The sequence below is a fragment of the Maylandia zebra genome, linkage group LG3, assembly GCF_041146795.1.
Source record: "Maylandia zebra isolate NMK-2024a linkage group LG3, Mzebra_GT3a, whole genome shotgun sequence".
Taxonomy (NCBI): Eukaryota; Metazoa; Chordata; class Actinopteri; order Cichliformes; family Cichlidae; genus Maylandia; species Maylandia zebra.
This window is the reverse complement of record NC_135169.1, coordinates 21,706,287-21,719,624: the sequence shown is the minus strand read 5'-3', so window position 1 is coordinate 21,719,624 and position 13,338 is coordinate 21,706,287. Positions and strand designations below refer to the sequence as shown.

At 38.4% G+C, this 13,338-nt stretch overlaps 1 protein-coding gene across 3 annotated transcripts; it reads right to left on the bottom strand.

The window, feature by feature from the left end:
* Window positions 1–35: 35 nt before the first annotated feature.
* Window positions 36–11,491, bottom strand: LOC101480969 (uncharacterized). Of its 3 annotated transcripts, none has more exons than XM_076882413.1 (10): window positions 11,091–11,491; window positions 9,950–10,009; window positions 9,182–9,297; window positions 6,016–6,154; window positions 4,737–4,763; window positions 3,949–4,028; window positions 3,723–3,813; window positions 3,518–3,625; window positions 2,788–2,955; window positions 36–1,752 (listed from the first exon to the last, which is right to left on the bottom strand). In XM_076882413.1, exons 1-10 carry the CDS (start codon window positions 11,119–11,121, stop codon window positions 1,619–1,621), a joined length of 954 nt encoding a protein of 317 aa, XP_076738528.1. In that variant the 5' UTR covers window positions 11,122–11,491; the 3' UTR covers window positions 36–1,618. The 3 variants fall into 3 exon arrangements, with proteins under 3 accessions (XP_076738528.1, XP_076738529.1, XP_076738527.1); XM_076882414.1 differs by having other exon boundaries at window positions 36–1,755; window positions 9,182–9,291; window positions 11,091–11,489; XM_076882412.1 differs by having other exon boundaries at window positions 36–1,755; window positions 11,091–11,481.
* Between the last annotated feature and the right edge of the window lie 1,847 nt (window positions 11,492–13,338).

The window sequence follows — 13,338 nt, the reverse complement described above, 5'->3', positions numbered from 1 at the left end:
ATGGCCACAAGAAGAAGCATAAATACTCACAGACAGGTAGTCAAAATTGTTTTATAGTTTTGATATGGACCAAAGAATATACAGATGACTTTCTGAAAAGGTTTGGTGTGAGTAAGGCAGCAAATGGAATTAAACCCAAAAATTAGTTAAGTGAGAGACATTTTAACCATCAGGATAATAAAGAGAATGAAGAAGGGATAACAGTGAAATTCTGAAAAAAATAGTTTTATTTGAATCAATTTGATTTTTAACATGAAACAAAGTAACACTTCTCAATGTTTGTTTTTTTTTAACATTAGTCAGAAAATTATATATTTATATATCAGTTTGAATTAGCACTTTGAGGAAAATGGCAGTGGTGAAATGTATTTTTAGTTAGCTTCTGAAAAGAAACCAGTTTATTAAAAAAATGACAAAATAAATGTAGGTTAAAAGAAACGAAAGCATTTAAACATCTAGTAGAATGGAAACCTCCAGAGTCACAAAATTAAAATATAGAACTTGAATAAATGTGAATAATTCACAGTATTCTACTAAAAAAAATATATCGTGTACAAAAATATTTACAGCAATTATGACACAGAGTGTATTTTTATAGTTCAGAGATTTCACAAATCTCCCTGTAGGTTTAGGGGAAACTAGCCTACATCGATAATTTGAGAGTAACAGTTGTCACTGCTAAAGCTAACTTTAATCTTGTTTTATGATGCTTTAGTAAATAAAATGAAGTAGAAAAATGCTACATTTTAGGAAAAAACTCATTTGATTTAAGTTTGATGTGCTGATAATGTATAAAACAAACAAAAAAATCATAAGGAAGCGTTAAAGCTAGTTTTATGTTTATTGGTAATGAGATGTGGTTCCCAAATGAAGCATCATTCTTGTGTATGTCCATTTGCGTCTTGGGATTACAACCATAACTTATTATTGCAATATTAAACTGTACAAAAAGTTAATCAACTGTTTCCTATATGAGTACTTTGTACACACTAATTTCCCCAAAAATAATCTGACTTAAAACCAAACATCTCTTCTGAGAAAACTTTAGCCTATTTCAAAGGATGTTAGATCTGAGAGGAACTGCAGCCAATCTATACGCTCATGAAGTGATGACATTTGGAAAAAAAAAAAAAAAGTTCAGGCGTTATTGCTTAGTCTAGATGTCACAAATAAGCTACCTTGCTTATTTTACTTCCTTTGGTATGAAGTTTGCAGTGTGGTTAGGCAACAACAATAATAAGTCAGTTAAATGCAGGAAAAGTTGTGATTAACATTTCTTCAATCCTTCTTTTTCTTCGATGCAATTTTGGACTGCCTCTTTGAGCTTCCCAAATTGCTCAGTTTCAAACAATTCAATTAAAATCAGTTTAAAGTCCTTCATATAGTCTTAGAAAAAATACTAAATGAGACCAATAAATTTGAACAAAAACATATAAAAACACAATAAGAAATCAGTTAAAGCTAGCTTCATGTTTACAGGTTGATGTTAATTCCTTGGTTGTTCACTTCACAATCCATACTAGCTTTGGGGGAAAAAACACATGTTGTGCTCATGTCCATGTGCTACGAAAGACAGTCTCTGCCTATATGTTGATGGAAGAGGATAACATTCAAAGTGCTAAGAGGAAGAGGAGGATAAAGAGAATGGAGAGAAGGGGAAGACCGAGGAAGAACCTTCAGAAGAATTGAGGAGCTGATCACACCATGCCGGCTCGTCCAGGTTTATTTCAACAAATGGGTCACTGGAGCAAACTGCTGTGAGAGAGGACAAAGATTGGGATTGAAGAAGACAGTGGATTGCAAAATGGAAAATGCCAACTTATCTGCAAACACCTAATCACTGTGCAGCAGTAAAACATCACTTTTAGAGTAAAACTGATGGATCACTTCTGCAGCCAACACTTTTAAAATGCAGACATTTTCATTTAAAGCCAAATGGTCTCTACCTTCAGTTGGTCACTGACCTGTTGCTACTGTAGGTCTACCTTTTGAATTTTGCATGAAGTAAAAACATTTCAGGAAAAAAGTCCACATTTGGAGGTAGGGATTGATGAGGGAGACATAATTCACATCACTCCTTACACCAGTGACCACAGTAAGAGTCCCATATACAGCTGTGGTTGGACGTTTCCATACACTCATTATCGGCATGAATGTCATGGTAAATAGTCTGACAAGGATAAAGCCTATTAAATTTTTAATTGTAATCATGGTTGACTACAACTGGCAGGTTTTCTTTGCCGCATAAAACAATTTGTTTAGCAGCACTTATTGGAATAAATATAGGGGCAATCGTGGCTCAAGAGTTGGGAGTTCTTATTGTAGTCGGAAGGTGGCCGGTTTGAGCCCCGACTCCGACAGTCTCAGTCATTGTGTTCTTGGGCAAGACACTTCACCCGTTGCCTACTGGTGGTGGGCAGAGGGCCCGGTGGCGCCGGTGTCCGGCAGCCTCGCCTCTGTCAGTGCGCCCCAGGGTGGCTGTGGCTACAATGTAGCTTCATCACCAGTGTGTGAATGTGTGTGTGAATGGGTGGATGACTGGATGTAGTGTAAAGTAAAACGCTATACAAATACAGCCCATTTACCATAAAGAGTTGAGCCATATGTATACAAAGAATTTCAGTGAATATTTCATGTTTTGTCTTTAGACATACATAGAAGCGAGTTATATTTTGGAGCTTCATGGTAAACTTTCTCGTGCAAGTCCTGCATGATTTCTGAAAATGCAATAGAGAAATGACCGTACTGCTTTGTGTTTGTATTTGCATTATTAAAGAAAAATCTTACTTGGGTTGTTGTTGTTTTCATTCTGCTGCTCCCCAATAGCATCAAAGAAAAGGCTGGTACTGCTCGGTGGGTTGGATATCTTGTCAGCTTCATCGCTACTCAGTGAGGGAGTGGTGTTTTCAGCGGGTGAAGTCTCCACACCGTTTGCTTCTGGCTGTTCCTCAGGAGCTGAGTAGAGAGGTCAAACAGAAGACAAACAGGATTTGTAAGATAAGGTGTAACTTTCTTTAGTGCTGCAGAGTTTTGGGTAATCCCCGCAATGCTAAAGATATTATTTAGTGTAGTTTAAAGCCCTTCCCACAACATACAGTACTTTTTTCGAAACATGTAATTTGCAATCTTATTTGTAATTTGTAATCTTACTGTGTCTCTGTCCTACCCAAATAATTTTACTTTACTTCTAAAAAAATAACTTATTGATGACAAAATATCTTGCCTTGTAGTTTAGGCTGTTTAGAAATAATGGCGTAGTGTGGAGGCATATATTCTTGGACCTCTCTGGGCCGCTTATTACAAACAGAGCATTGTTTAAATCCTACTTTAGTGTTGATGCTGATCATGAGTAAAACACAGTGTCACAAAGCTCAAATCTCTCAGTGTGGTTTCTTGTAAATGACAATGCATTCACAGTACTCAGAGGCAAGAAGTCATGAAGTACAAATACATAGTTACTATACCTAAGTAGAATTTTCAGGTATCTGTACTTCTGAAAAACAGTTTCATTTTGTACCGTTCTCTCCAGTGGAGTCCTTTTCCTCCGACTGTAGACTCGTGCCATTAGCGACCGGTGGAGGTGAAAGGTCATCGGTGGCTTCAATATCTTTAGGTACCGGTCGCTCTGAGATGTGACACACATACAAACGCCAAAGCAAACTCATTAGGATCATCTTAAGTGCAGACATGTATATATAAAATGTAATTCCACAGAAACACACCCAGATCATCCAGGTAGACTGGCTCAAAGGTGCCAGTGGGCTGGTTGAGATGACCAACAGGATTTGGACGCTGGAGGTCAAATGAATATGTCTGCACAAACAAACAAAAATGCAAGCAAGATACTAATAAGCGAACATGATGTGTGTGTACCTGTTTTAATTGTAATATAATAAGCAAAGGCTAAGTGCACAGAAAACAATTTCTACTTCCATTTCTTTTTCTTACCCTGGAGGCTCGCCTCAAGAGGTAGAGGATGATACACAGAATTATAATCACTATGATGATAAGCGCCAGGACAACATAACCTAGAGACAAAGATAAGCAGAGCTGTTTTAAAAGAAGTGGTAATAACATTGGGACCACCCAAAAAAGGGAATGGGCTCTAAAAATTAATATTATGCTGTTATTCTTACATTGTTAAACTCCTTAGAACATCACTTAAAAAAATATAAAAACTATTTAAATATTCAAAAGTAGAATTGTAGAGAAATTACAGTGTCAATTTCTTATCATGTAATCAGCATTGCAACCACAGGGGGACACTAGCATTTTTTATGGTTGATTTTTTTTTAGTCCCACCAAGTAAGAAAAACTAAAAGGTGTCTCGCCCAGGCAGCATACATATTTGAGCCAAATCTAGCCTACTTTTGGCACTGGCCAGTGTTCTGTGTGGCATGTCGTGTCAAAACTTTGGTGGAACTGTGGCTGAGTAGTGGTAACCAGGCACATCCTGAGTAAGTGCTGCCAGTCACAACCCAAGGCAGCTCACAGGAAACCACTGATATGTGCCAAAAATCCGTTAACATCTAAAAAAATTTAACTGTTTTGTTTTTTCTTTTGTTTTTTTAAAATATAGATTCTAGATCCTATTTATTACCACTGAAACAACTGGCCACTGTAGTTTTAAGAAGTTCACTACAACATTAGTGTCCATTTGGACAGTTGAAAATGATAGCAGAATAAAACAGACAGATGTTTAAATACATAATAGATAATATAATAAAGATTCTTACCTGCAGACGAGCCAGCTGGAGGGGGTGCTAAAAGAAACAAACAGCAGGCTCAGTAATTCAGCTAAAGTCAGTTTATGTTTTTTTATAATAGAAAAGTGAAGCAAATTCACTTTATAGGTAAAAGCGTAGCATATGTCTGAATATTTAAATTACAAGAGGATGAGCATTTGATTTTTCTTTAGTTAATTTGCAACATTTACAAGTGACTTTCTGTTTAGCAGGCACTATTTAAGCATAGTGATTCAATTTAAGTCAGTAACTCCTTTCCATCTATCCATATCTCCTGTTAGTATCCATGTGATTACTATTCAGAAGCTGCTTTTCAAAAAAAAAAAACTTTAAGGATTATTTCGGTTTAATATCCCAAAGAATCGATTAAGGTGTTCCACAAGGATCAGTACTGGGCCCCTTTTAATACTTGTTTGTTTACAATTTTATTACAATGATACTTTTATATCTACTACTTACGTACTTTTATATCTACCCCTCACCAGGTCTGCCTTTGTTTTAGTCCTGTCTATAGGAAATACCCTAAAACCTGCAAATTAAAATACCCTGAACTTTGGTTCGATTGCAGGCTGTCCAACAAAGTTCAAACTGAACTTGGAGTGTATTTCTATTTTCAATAGGACGATATGTTTTTCTCTCTACTACACATTAAAATTACTTTTTATAATCCACAACAAGAACTATCTAGCTAATGGCCAAGTTTAAATAAAGCAATGAACCTATTTCTATTTCATGTTGACTTTGTGATTTCCAAACATATTTCTGCTGATATGTTGCTTCTTTTGGATTATTTATAATGTGACTAACCCTTATTCTAAATCTTAGTTAACTTTATTGTTTTAATTGTCTTTAAAATGATAGATAATGATAGATAAAGATGTTTTACATGTTACATGTTTTGAGCACTATATATCATTTTAGATACAAGAGATCAAAAGTCAAGCAGAAACTTACTCCTTCTGCTTGACAATATGGCTCAAATGATTAACCTGAATTGATATTTAAGTCCTAATTTTAAAAAAGAAAGAGGAAAAAAGGGGTACAAGTGTGCTGCTTTGTGGTCCTTTTATGTGATACGGTGACGTGCCACTGTGTCTGAATATTCAGTTTGACGGTGTGTTAGAATAGGGTGAGAGTGTTTGAGTGGTTGTGTCTGCAGCCTGCTTACAGCTACAGAGCGTGTGAGCCTGCGAGTGTTGTGGTTTGGTGCACAGGAAGACAACTTGGGGCGCAGAACTTGTGCATGTGCTTTCTGAATATGTGACGGTACCTGTAGTTCCTGAGCTGGTACTTGGTGTTGTTTGAGTCATTTTACCACCACGGTCTGCTCCTCCTTGTGTGACTATGCTGGTAGTCTCTTTTGTTGGTACATTAGTACTTGTTAGAGTAGTAGCCACTGTGCCTCCAGGCTGTGAAGAGTAACAAACATCCTTTGGTTGTAAACATTTCATCCTGTAATCTGCCTGATTTCTGTTTCACTCATTGAATATGAAGGCATCTGACTCTGTACAGCAGTAGTTTCTGATTCAAAAGGCTTCCTGTGAGGAGTCTTTGTAGTTCAAGTGAGTTATTTTTTGATGTGGGAAGCCATGTCTATAGACTGTGAATAAAAAAAATAAAGGTGACTGTAGCCACCGTGGTATCACCCAGTGGTTTTAGAAGTCTTATTTCGAAGGCTTGAGTTGAAAACTTTTCTAGGCGCCATCTTGTTTTTTTGAAATTTGACGTCACCATTGAAGGATGAGTCTGGATGTGAAACCGAGCTCACTGCATACTCGTGCAGAAGCCACAACCTAATTCATACACTCCTTTCTCATCTATTTTACTCAAATTAGACTATAAATTTAAAAAAGGACATTATGTTGAGTCCAATATGACTTTAAACTAGCATCAGAGTCCATAAACTCCGGAAACAAAGCTCCCCACAGGAGTTTCCGCACCGGAAGTAGCATATGCTAACGTGCACATAGTCAATTGTGTTGCTAGGACTGATTGGAGGCAAATTTCATTTCAAAAGACTACTCGAGGGAAGCCTTGGTAAAAGCATGGTTTTGTACAAAGTGTGCAAAACGGAGTTTGCATTCCATCGAAGCACTTCAACCTTATGGTACCATCTAAATGCAAAACATGTTGCAGCGAGCGCAGAAACTGTGGGAGCTGTTAGCGCTAGCAGTCCAAGTACCAACAAAAGGTGTCGGCAGCCCAAACTTCAGGCTTCAGGACCAATATTAGTAAGTCAACAAACTTTGGATGGATTGCTCTGGACTGTAGACCACTATCAGTGGTAGAAGATGTAGAAGAAAATGTGCTACAGTTAGCGTCAGGTGATCCAACTTTCTAACTGCCATGGCGAAAGACTATTTTAAGTAAAATTCAACAGCTTTTTGACATTAATAAATGAGCAAAATTAGATGCATTACAGACAGCCCTGCTAATATGGAGGAACTACACCAGGAACAAACAAGACTGGGGCAACAGAAAGAGCCACTCATACAGGATGTTTCCACACTGTGGAATTCAGCCCTGGATTTGGTTTCTCGTCTACTAAAGAATCAAGAGGCTGTTTTTACTGCTTTAGACAAACAAAAGCACAAGCTAGTCATTTTAACTCCATCAGAGCTGGTAAAACTCCTAAAGCTGCCGACTGTCCTTGAGCCATGCAGGTAAATAATACTATTTTTAACAGTTTCTTCAAAAAGCCCTATAGTTACAGTTATTATGTGGATAAATAATGAATTTCTTGAACTGTGTACTACCGGTTTGTGACTGAGCTTCTTGGAGGTGAGACATGTGTCTCATGTTCAGTGGTTTTACCTGCTTTCTGCCGCCTGCATCACAACATGGTCTCTGATGATGACTCAAACTACATGGTGAAATTTAAGACTGCCTTCACAAAGGATCTATCCCAACGTGTAGCTACACTCAACCATCAGTGGCTCAAGATAGCTATTGTGCTTGACCCACGCTTTAAGGACTTCACATGTCTTGCAAGGGTAGAGCGAGAAGAGGCTTGGACCAGCCTTGAGGCCCTGACAGACTGTCCACTGCAGTGGTGGTCCAGTCGAGCAGGGACCTACCCACAGCTGTCTGTCCTGGTATTTGATTAGTGCTGCCACTTCTGTCCCATGTGGGAGACTGTTCTCATTTGCAGCTCACATAGTAACAAAAAAGAGAGCTGTCTTGAAAATGTGAACAGGTTAGTTTGTCTAAGTAACTGGCTGAAAGAGACCGACAGTAAATAAGCATGGAGGTATAGTGAGTCCAATGGGTTTGCTATTTTCTTGCACTAAAATGTTCGATGACCACACTGTTTTAGCCTAATGTTAAAATAATGTTGGCTAAGGTTACTCAGAGTTTAAAGGTGAAGCTGGTCAAATAACCTTTTATGTTTTTGCCTTATTTTTTTAAACTGCACTTTATGTTGAAACAAGTATTATTATTATTAATTAAAGACAATACCATTTCGAAAATTTACTTAAAGTACTTAAAATAGCACTTTATTTTTAAGTCCGCCCAATTTTGGAGAGGGATATTATTTTTTTCTATTTTTTTCTTTCCAGAAATTAAAAGTGCTTAAGTTCACAATATTCATGTCCATGTCTATTATTTGATTCTGTCGCCCACTAAAACCTTTTGGATTAAAAAAACATTTGCGCTTTGGGGCAAATTTTCTTATGTGATTAAATGCAATTAATCAGATTAATTAATTACAAAGCCTCCAGTTAATTAGATTAATTTTTTTAATCAAGTCCCACCCCTAGTAATACTAACTTACTACTATGAGCTTTGGCAAATAAAATAATAATTTCAACTATGAGTATCCTACCTTGACTTGGGTGTTGTGATTAATTATTAATAAGGAATTAAACAAAGATATGAAATTGGCGTGCTCAGTGTTATTCATCCTTTGCTGAACTGTTATATTTTTCTTCATCAGTAGCTGAAAATAACTATTTGGGATGTAAAGCTGTTGATGGAGAATCAAGTCAAAGATTAAACTGAATTTGTGAAAACAGAAGTTGAATAATTGCTCTTTATGTTGTGTGATGATCAGAGTTGTGATTAAAGGCAGTAAACGACAGCTTGTGGTTCTCCAACTCTCTTTACGTCTGTGCAGCTACTCTGCTTTTAACTACGCAGCTTCATAGTGACAACAAGACTTCAGGAAGTGACTGCATGTTGTGCACCAGGAAATAGCTCCACCATATAACTGTGCATAAAGCCTGAGTAGGTGGCTTTTTGCACTTTAAAAAGAACCAGACTGCTGTGGATGTTACTTTTTATTCCCTTCTTAAAATAAAGCCTATTTGAAGTTTATGGTCACTGAATGGATGCCAATAATGTGAACTCATAAGCATGAATTCCCAAACCAGACTTTGTCGTTTTACACTTTGAGAACCAAGATTTGCTATTTAACTTTGAGATAATTGACTTACCATACTGTTTGTTTCCTCTGCTGTAGTACTCTCAGGGTCTGTGTCATATTGCATCTCGTTTTCAGTTCCATTTAAAACGTATGTGGCAGCGATTGAGGGGACAGGAGAAACTGTACCTGACATAAAGGAGAGACGCATAAAATCACTTTGAGCCACAGTTAACCTCCCCCCTCTGAAAATAGCACTGTAAAATAATAAACTATTACAACTCTGCAAATAATGAAGTGATATAAAAAATAAATAGAGTGACACAGTTATGCAACAACACAAGAGAAACAGCAGTCTGCTTCAGAAGATAAACCAATGCAGATTTTTATGGTAGTTTAAGAAGATACAGAGTGCTGACCAGGTTCAGGGGTGAGTGTCTAAATCTGAATAGATTTACACAATACATGAGTTGTTCTTATTACAGAGGACATTTATACTGTAGCATTGCTACTTTTTTAAGGACAAAAATACTCCAATATTCTCTACTTTACACCAGAAAGGAAATTAATATAAATAGATTTTCAGGTTATCAGATCAAGTGACTTTTATTTCTACAGCCTAATATTACATGTAAGGGTTCATAGACTTTACAGGCATAAACAAAACATATTAAGGACGTCAAAGAATTATTCAAATGCTTTCAAAAAGTCAGACTCTTGCTTTTTGTCCTTTTCATACCACAGGTCCATCTGTATTTGGACTTGTGGTATGCAAGAACCTTGATATTCTCAGCTTGTTTTATGTTAATTAAATAATTTTCTAATTTCCAGTGGAACATACCGTTGGGTTGCACATGACTTGCACCATTTTGTCCCAGGCAAATAGGAGAAACTGCTAGAACTGAAACAAAGAGAGAGAATGAGCAACAGATAAACATGAGGTTAAAAATGAGCCAGTTAGTCATGGAAAGAGATCAAATTAAATAAAAAACATCTCAAATTGCCTCAGGACGCAGACTGTGGGTGTGCAACATGATTCTACACTTTACCCTAACAAGTAAATGTCATCCAGATTCTGTGGCTAGCCGGTGTGAGATACACAAACCAACTAAACATGCTCATTTACGGTCACTTGTTTGACAAAGCACGCTTGTTAACTGCTGCTGCAAATACGTGTGAAAAACAGAACAGCTGGTGTGAAAATGAGAGCAGAGAATGGTGAGAGAAGCAGGACAGGAGATATATCATTTTAAATCGTATCAATCAGTCAGTTACAAACTTTCAGTCACTCTGCACTCTGACCTTTGACCTCTCTACCAAAGTTCCTCTGTAAGCCTGCAAACCTTATCTGTATATTACATTGTTATATGTACTGCATACATGTTCTGTGGTCCTAATTTATAGTAATTACAGCAACCAAAACACTTTCATGTTTACAGGGGCATTCACGTTTTTTGTGGTTGACAAATTTAAATTTGTAGCAAGACAAATAATTCAAATAATTATAGCTAAAGAGAAAAGCCTCATGTTGAATTAATACATTCTCGTAATCTGTTAATATTTGCATTGATCTGCACAAAAAGCAGATTCAAAGAAGGGCGTGCATATGGCGAGATTCGTGTGCTCCCAGATTACTTCCTGGATATGTCATGCTTCTCGAGTCCCTGAATGACGCTGAAATGTAATCAAATGCATGCAAGTGCAGATTTAAGAGCAAATCAAGGCTTTCCTTGTGTTGGTCAAAGAAAGGTTTGATGTGGAGCAAAAACTCGAGCCTCCTGCAGCGTCTGACCGTAAAAACAATCTGAACGTTGCCCTTGAAAGCTTCTGAGTTTTTGAGCGCGCACACGGACCCCGATCGCAAGCTTTTCTGTTCCCTTTTAATTTTATTTTTAACTTACCACAAATTCAAACTTCCTCTAGCGAGATAATAGAGCGTGAAATCAGAGATGAAAGCTGCGTGACAGTTGAGTTAAACTCACCGAGGAAGCAGACACGGCTCCACAGCTTCATGGTGGTGATGAATTTACTTTTCTCTCTCTCTCCTACTCACTGAGATTTTAGCCACTTAAAGTTGACGTATGACCATCAGCAGGACTGGTGAGTTTCCTTTTTTGTTTTTTCCTTATTTTGTCCTTTTTAAAGCGATCCTCTTCTTCTGATGCTGCTCTCGCTCCTTAGCTATGCGCTTTCTGCTTGCCGCTTTCTCTCTCTCTTCCTCTCTCTCACGCTCTCCTCCCGCCCTCACTGTGTCTCTTGTCACTCAGTGCCTGTTTCATTTGTGCTTAGTGCTCTATGCTTGTTCTGTTAATGCACGCTACACAAGCTAAAGCATGCTGAAAACAGGGCGGTTGATTGATGTGGGCCCTTTATTTCGAAGAATCTTAAAGTTTTGTACCTTCATCCAACAACTTTAGGATGAAGCTGAACCTGGACTGTGGGTTACAACCCGGCATCAGTTTTGGGTTAGTCGCTGGTCCTTGAGTTGCAGGTTGGGATTATAATCTCTGTAATAATAATAATCAGGTGAAAACACTGAAAAAAGGAGAGCATCATATCAGATGCATGCTTACATGCTGTTCTTCTTCACTCTTTTTGTGTCTACTTCTCTTTTTCTCCACCTGCTGCAGTCTACCCCCCCCCCCCCCCCCCCCCCCCCCTTATTTCTCAACATCTCAACCCACTGTTCTCGCTCTCATATTCTCTATATGATCTGCATGTATCTCCACCCTCTCATGTTTCCCTCGCTCTCAGGAACTGAGTCATCGACCACAGGCACAGGATGCTAGCTCAGTTTTGGCCTCTCACCTCAGAAACACATCGGCAGGACCTCTTTAGTGTTAATTTTCACTGGTTTAAAGCCACGACACACCATATAGCATTTAAAAAAATGCTTACACAAACTCCAGAAAGGGAAACGATTGCCTAAAGTGTTTGAAATCCAGCTTTTGGTGCATTAGATGCTTTAAATTTGCAGCTTTTGTCCCATTTTTTTAACCACAGTCTCAATGTTTTGATCCAGATTATTGAATGTCTCAAGCTTTTTGTGGCTTACAATAGTTTTCAACTTGCGTGTCTTGTCAGATTTCGCACAGTGATTCTCATGTGATGTCTAATGTTAACCACACGAGGGAGAAGTTACACAAAACTACAGCACAGACATCACTGATGTTGCAAAGATGACACTGATAAAGGATGGCAACAATATAAGAGACAGAGCAAGATCAAGATCAGTAATTTCAGATGAAATTTGAGCCGCTGTGTTAAACATGGTTTAAACATGTCAGGTCGGGTCTTGGACTCCACCTCTCTGGGAACATCTCAGCCCCCCACCCCCCCAGGTGTGGGGTCCTATCTCCCCTCACCACACTCCCTGGTGGTGGCTGATGCCCTCGTCCATCGGTGTGTTGGTGGATCCTGGCGCCCGTGGCTTGGTCAGGCCCCTTCCGGGGGTCAGGGCACCCTCGGCAGGGCCACCCCCCACGTATCTCTGCTTGGACTCTCGCACTCTAGGGGGCCTCTGGATGTCTGGGGCCTGGATCTCCACCATACCTGCTTCATGCCCTGGGGGGCAGGGCTATGACTCCCCACACCCTCTAGCAGATAGTTGCATGGAGAAACCTTTTGAGGTTGTGACAGCAGGTGTACACACGGGTGCTCACAGAAAAACACTATATCTTCCTTGGCTGCTGCCTCAAAGCATACTGTGCACCGTCGGTCTTGTGTGCTGTTCAGTAACATTCAATATTTATTATTTACTGTTACTCTACTTACCTTGGTTGTTGCTGTGGTCTCCCTGCTGTGTTGTTCTCTTTTTGCTTGTTTTCTTTTTTGTTCCAACAGGTGATCCGGAGGATTATTTTTTAGTGTCTTCTCTCACTGACCCTCTTCCCCCCTATTTTTCTTTCTTTCCCTTTCCTATCCCCCATTCATGTCTAATAACTTAAAATAAATAAATAAATTATTAATAATAATAATAATAAAAAACAATAATAAAGATCAATCAAATGGACCAATATACCAATGTAAAGCCATAATGACCCACTTGGAAAAACAAATCTGCTGGGCATCTTTTTTGGCAGACAATAATTCTGATTGCTAAAGTACCGAACAAAACAGGCAAAAAAAAAAGAAAACAAAAAAGAAATGTACAGACACAGTGTCTCACAGTATAATGTAATCATATTGTAAATGGACTGCTGCTTTTCCTCTCTAACTAACTGCACACTC

Coding starts and splice junctions, on each gene's coding strand:
- LOC101480969 (XM_076882412.1), bottom strand. CDS start 11,121: ATGAAGCTGTGGAGCCGTGTCTGCTTCCTCG. Junction 4,764..6,015: donor TACCAGCTCAGGAACTACAG/GTACCGTCACAT, acceptor TGTTTCTTTTAG/CACCCCCTCCAGCTGGCTCG. Junction 3,626..3,722: donor AGTCTACCTGGATGATCTGG/GTGTGTTTCTGT, acceptor GTCACATCTCAG/AGCGACCGGTACCTAAAGAT.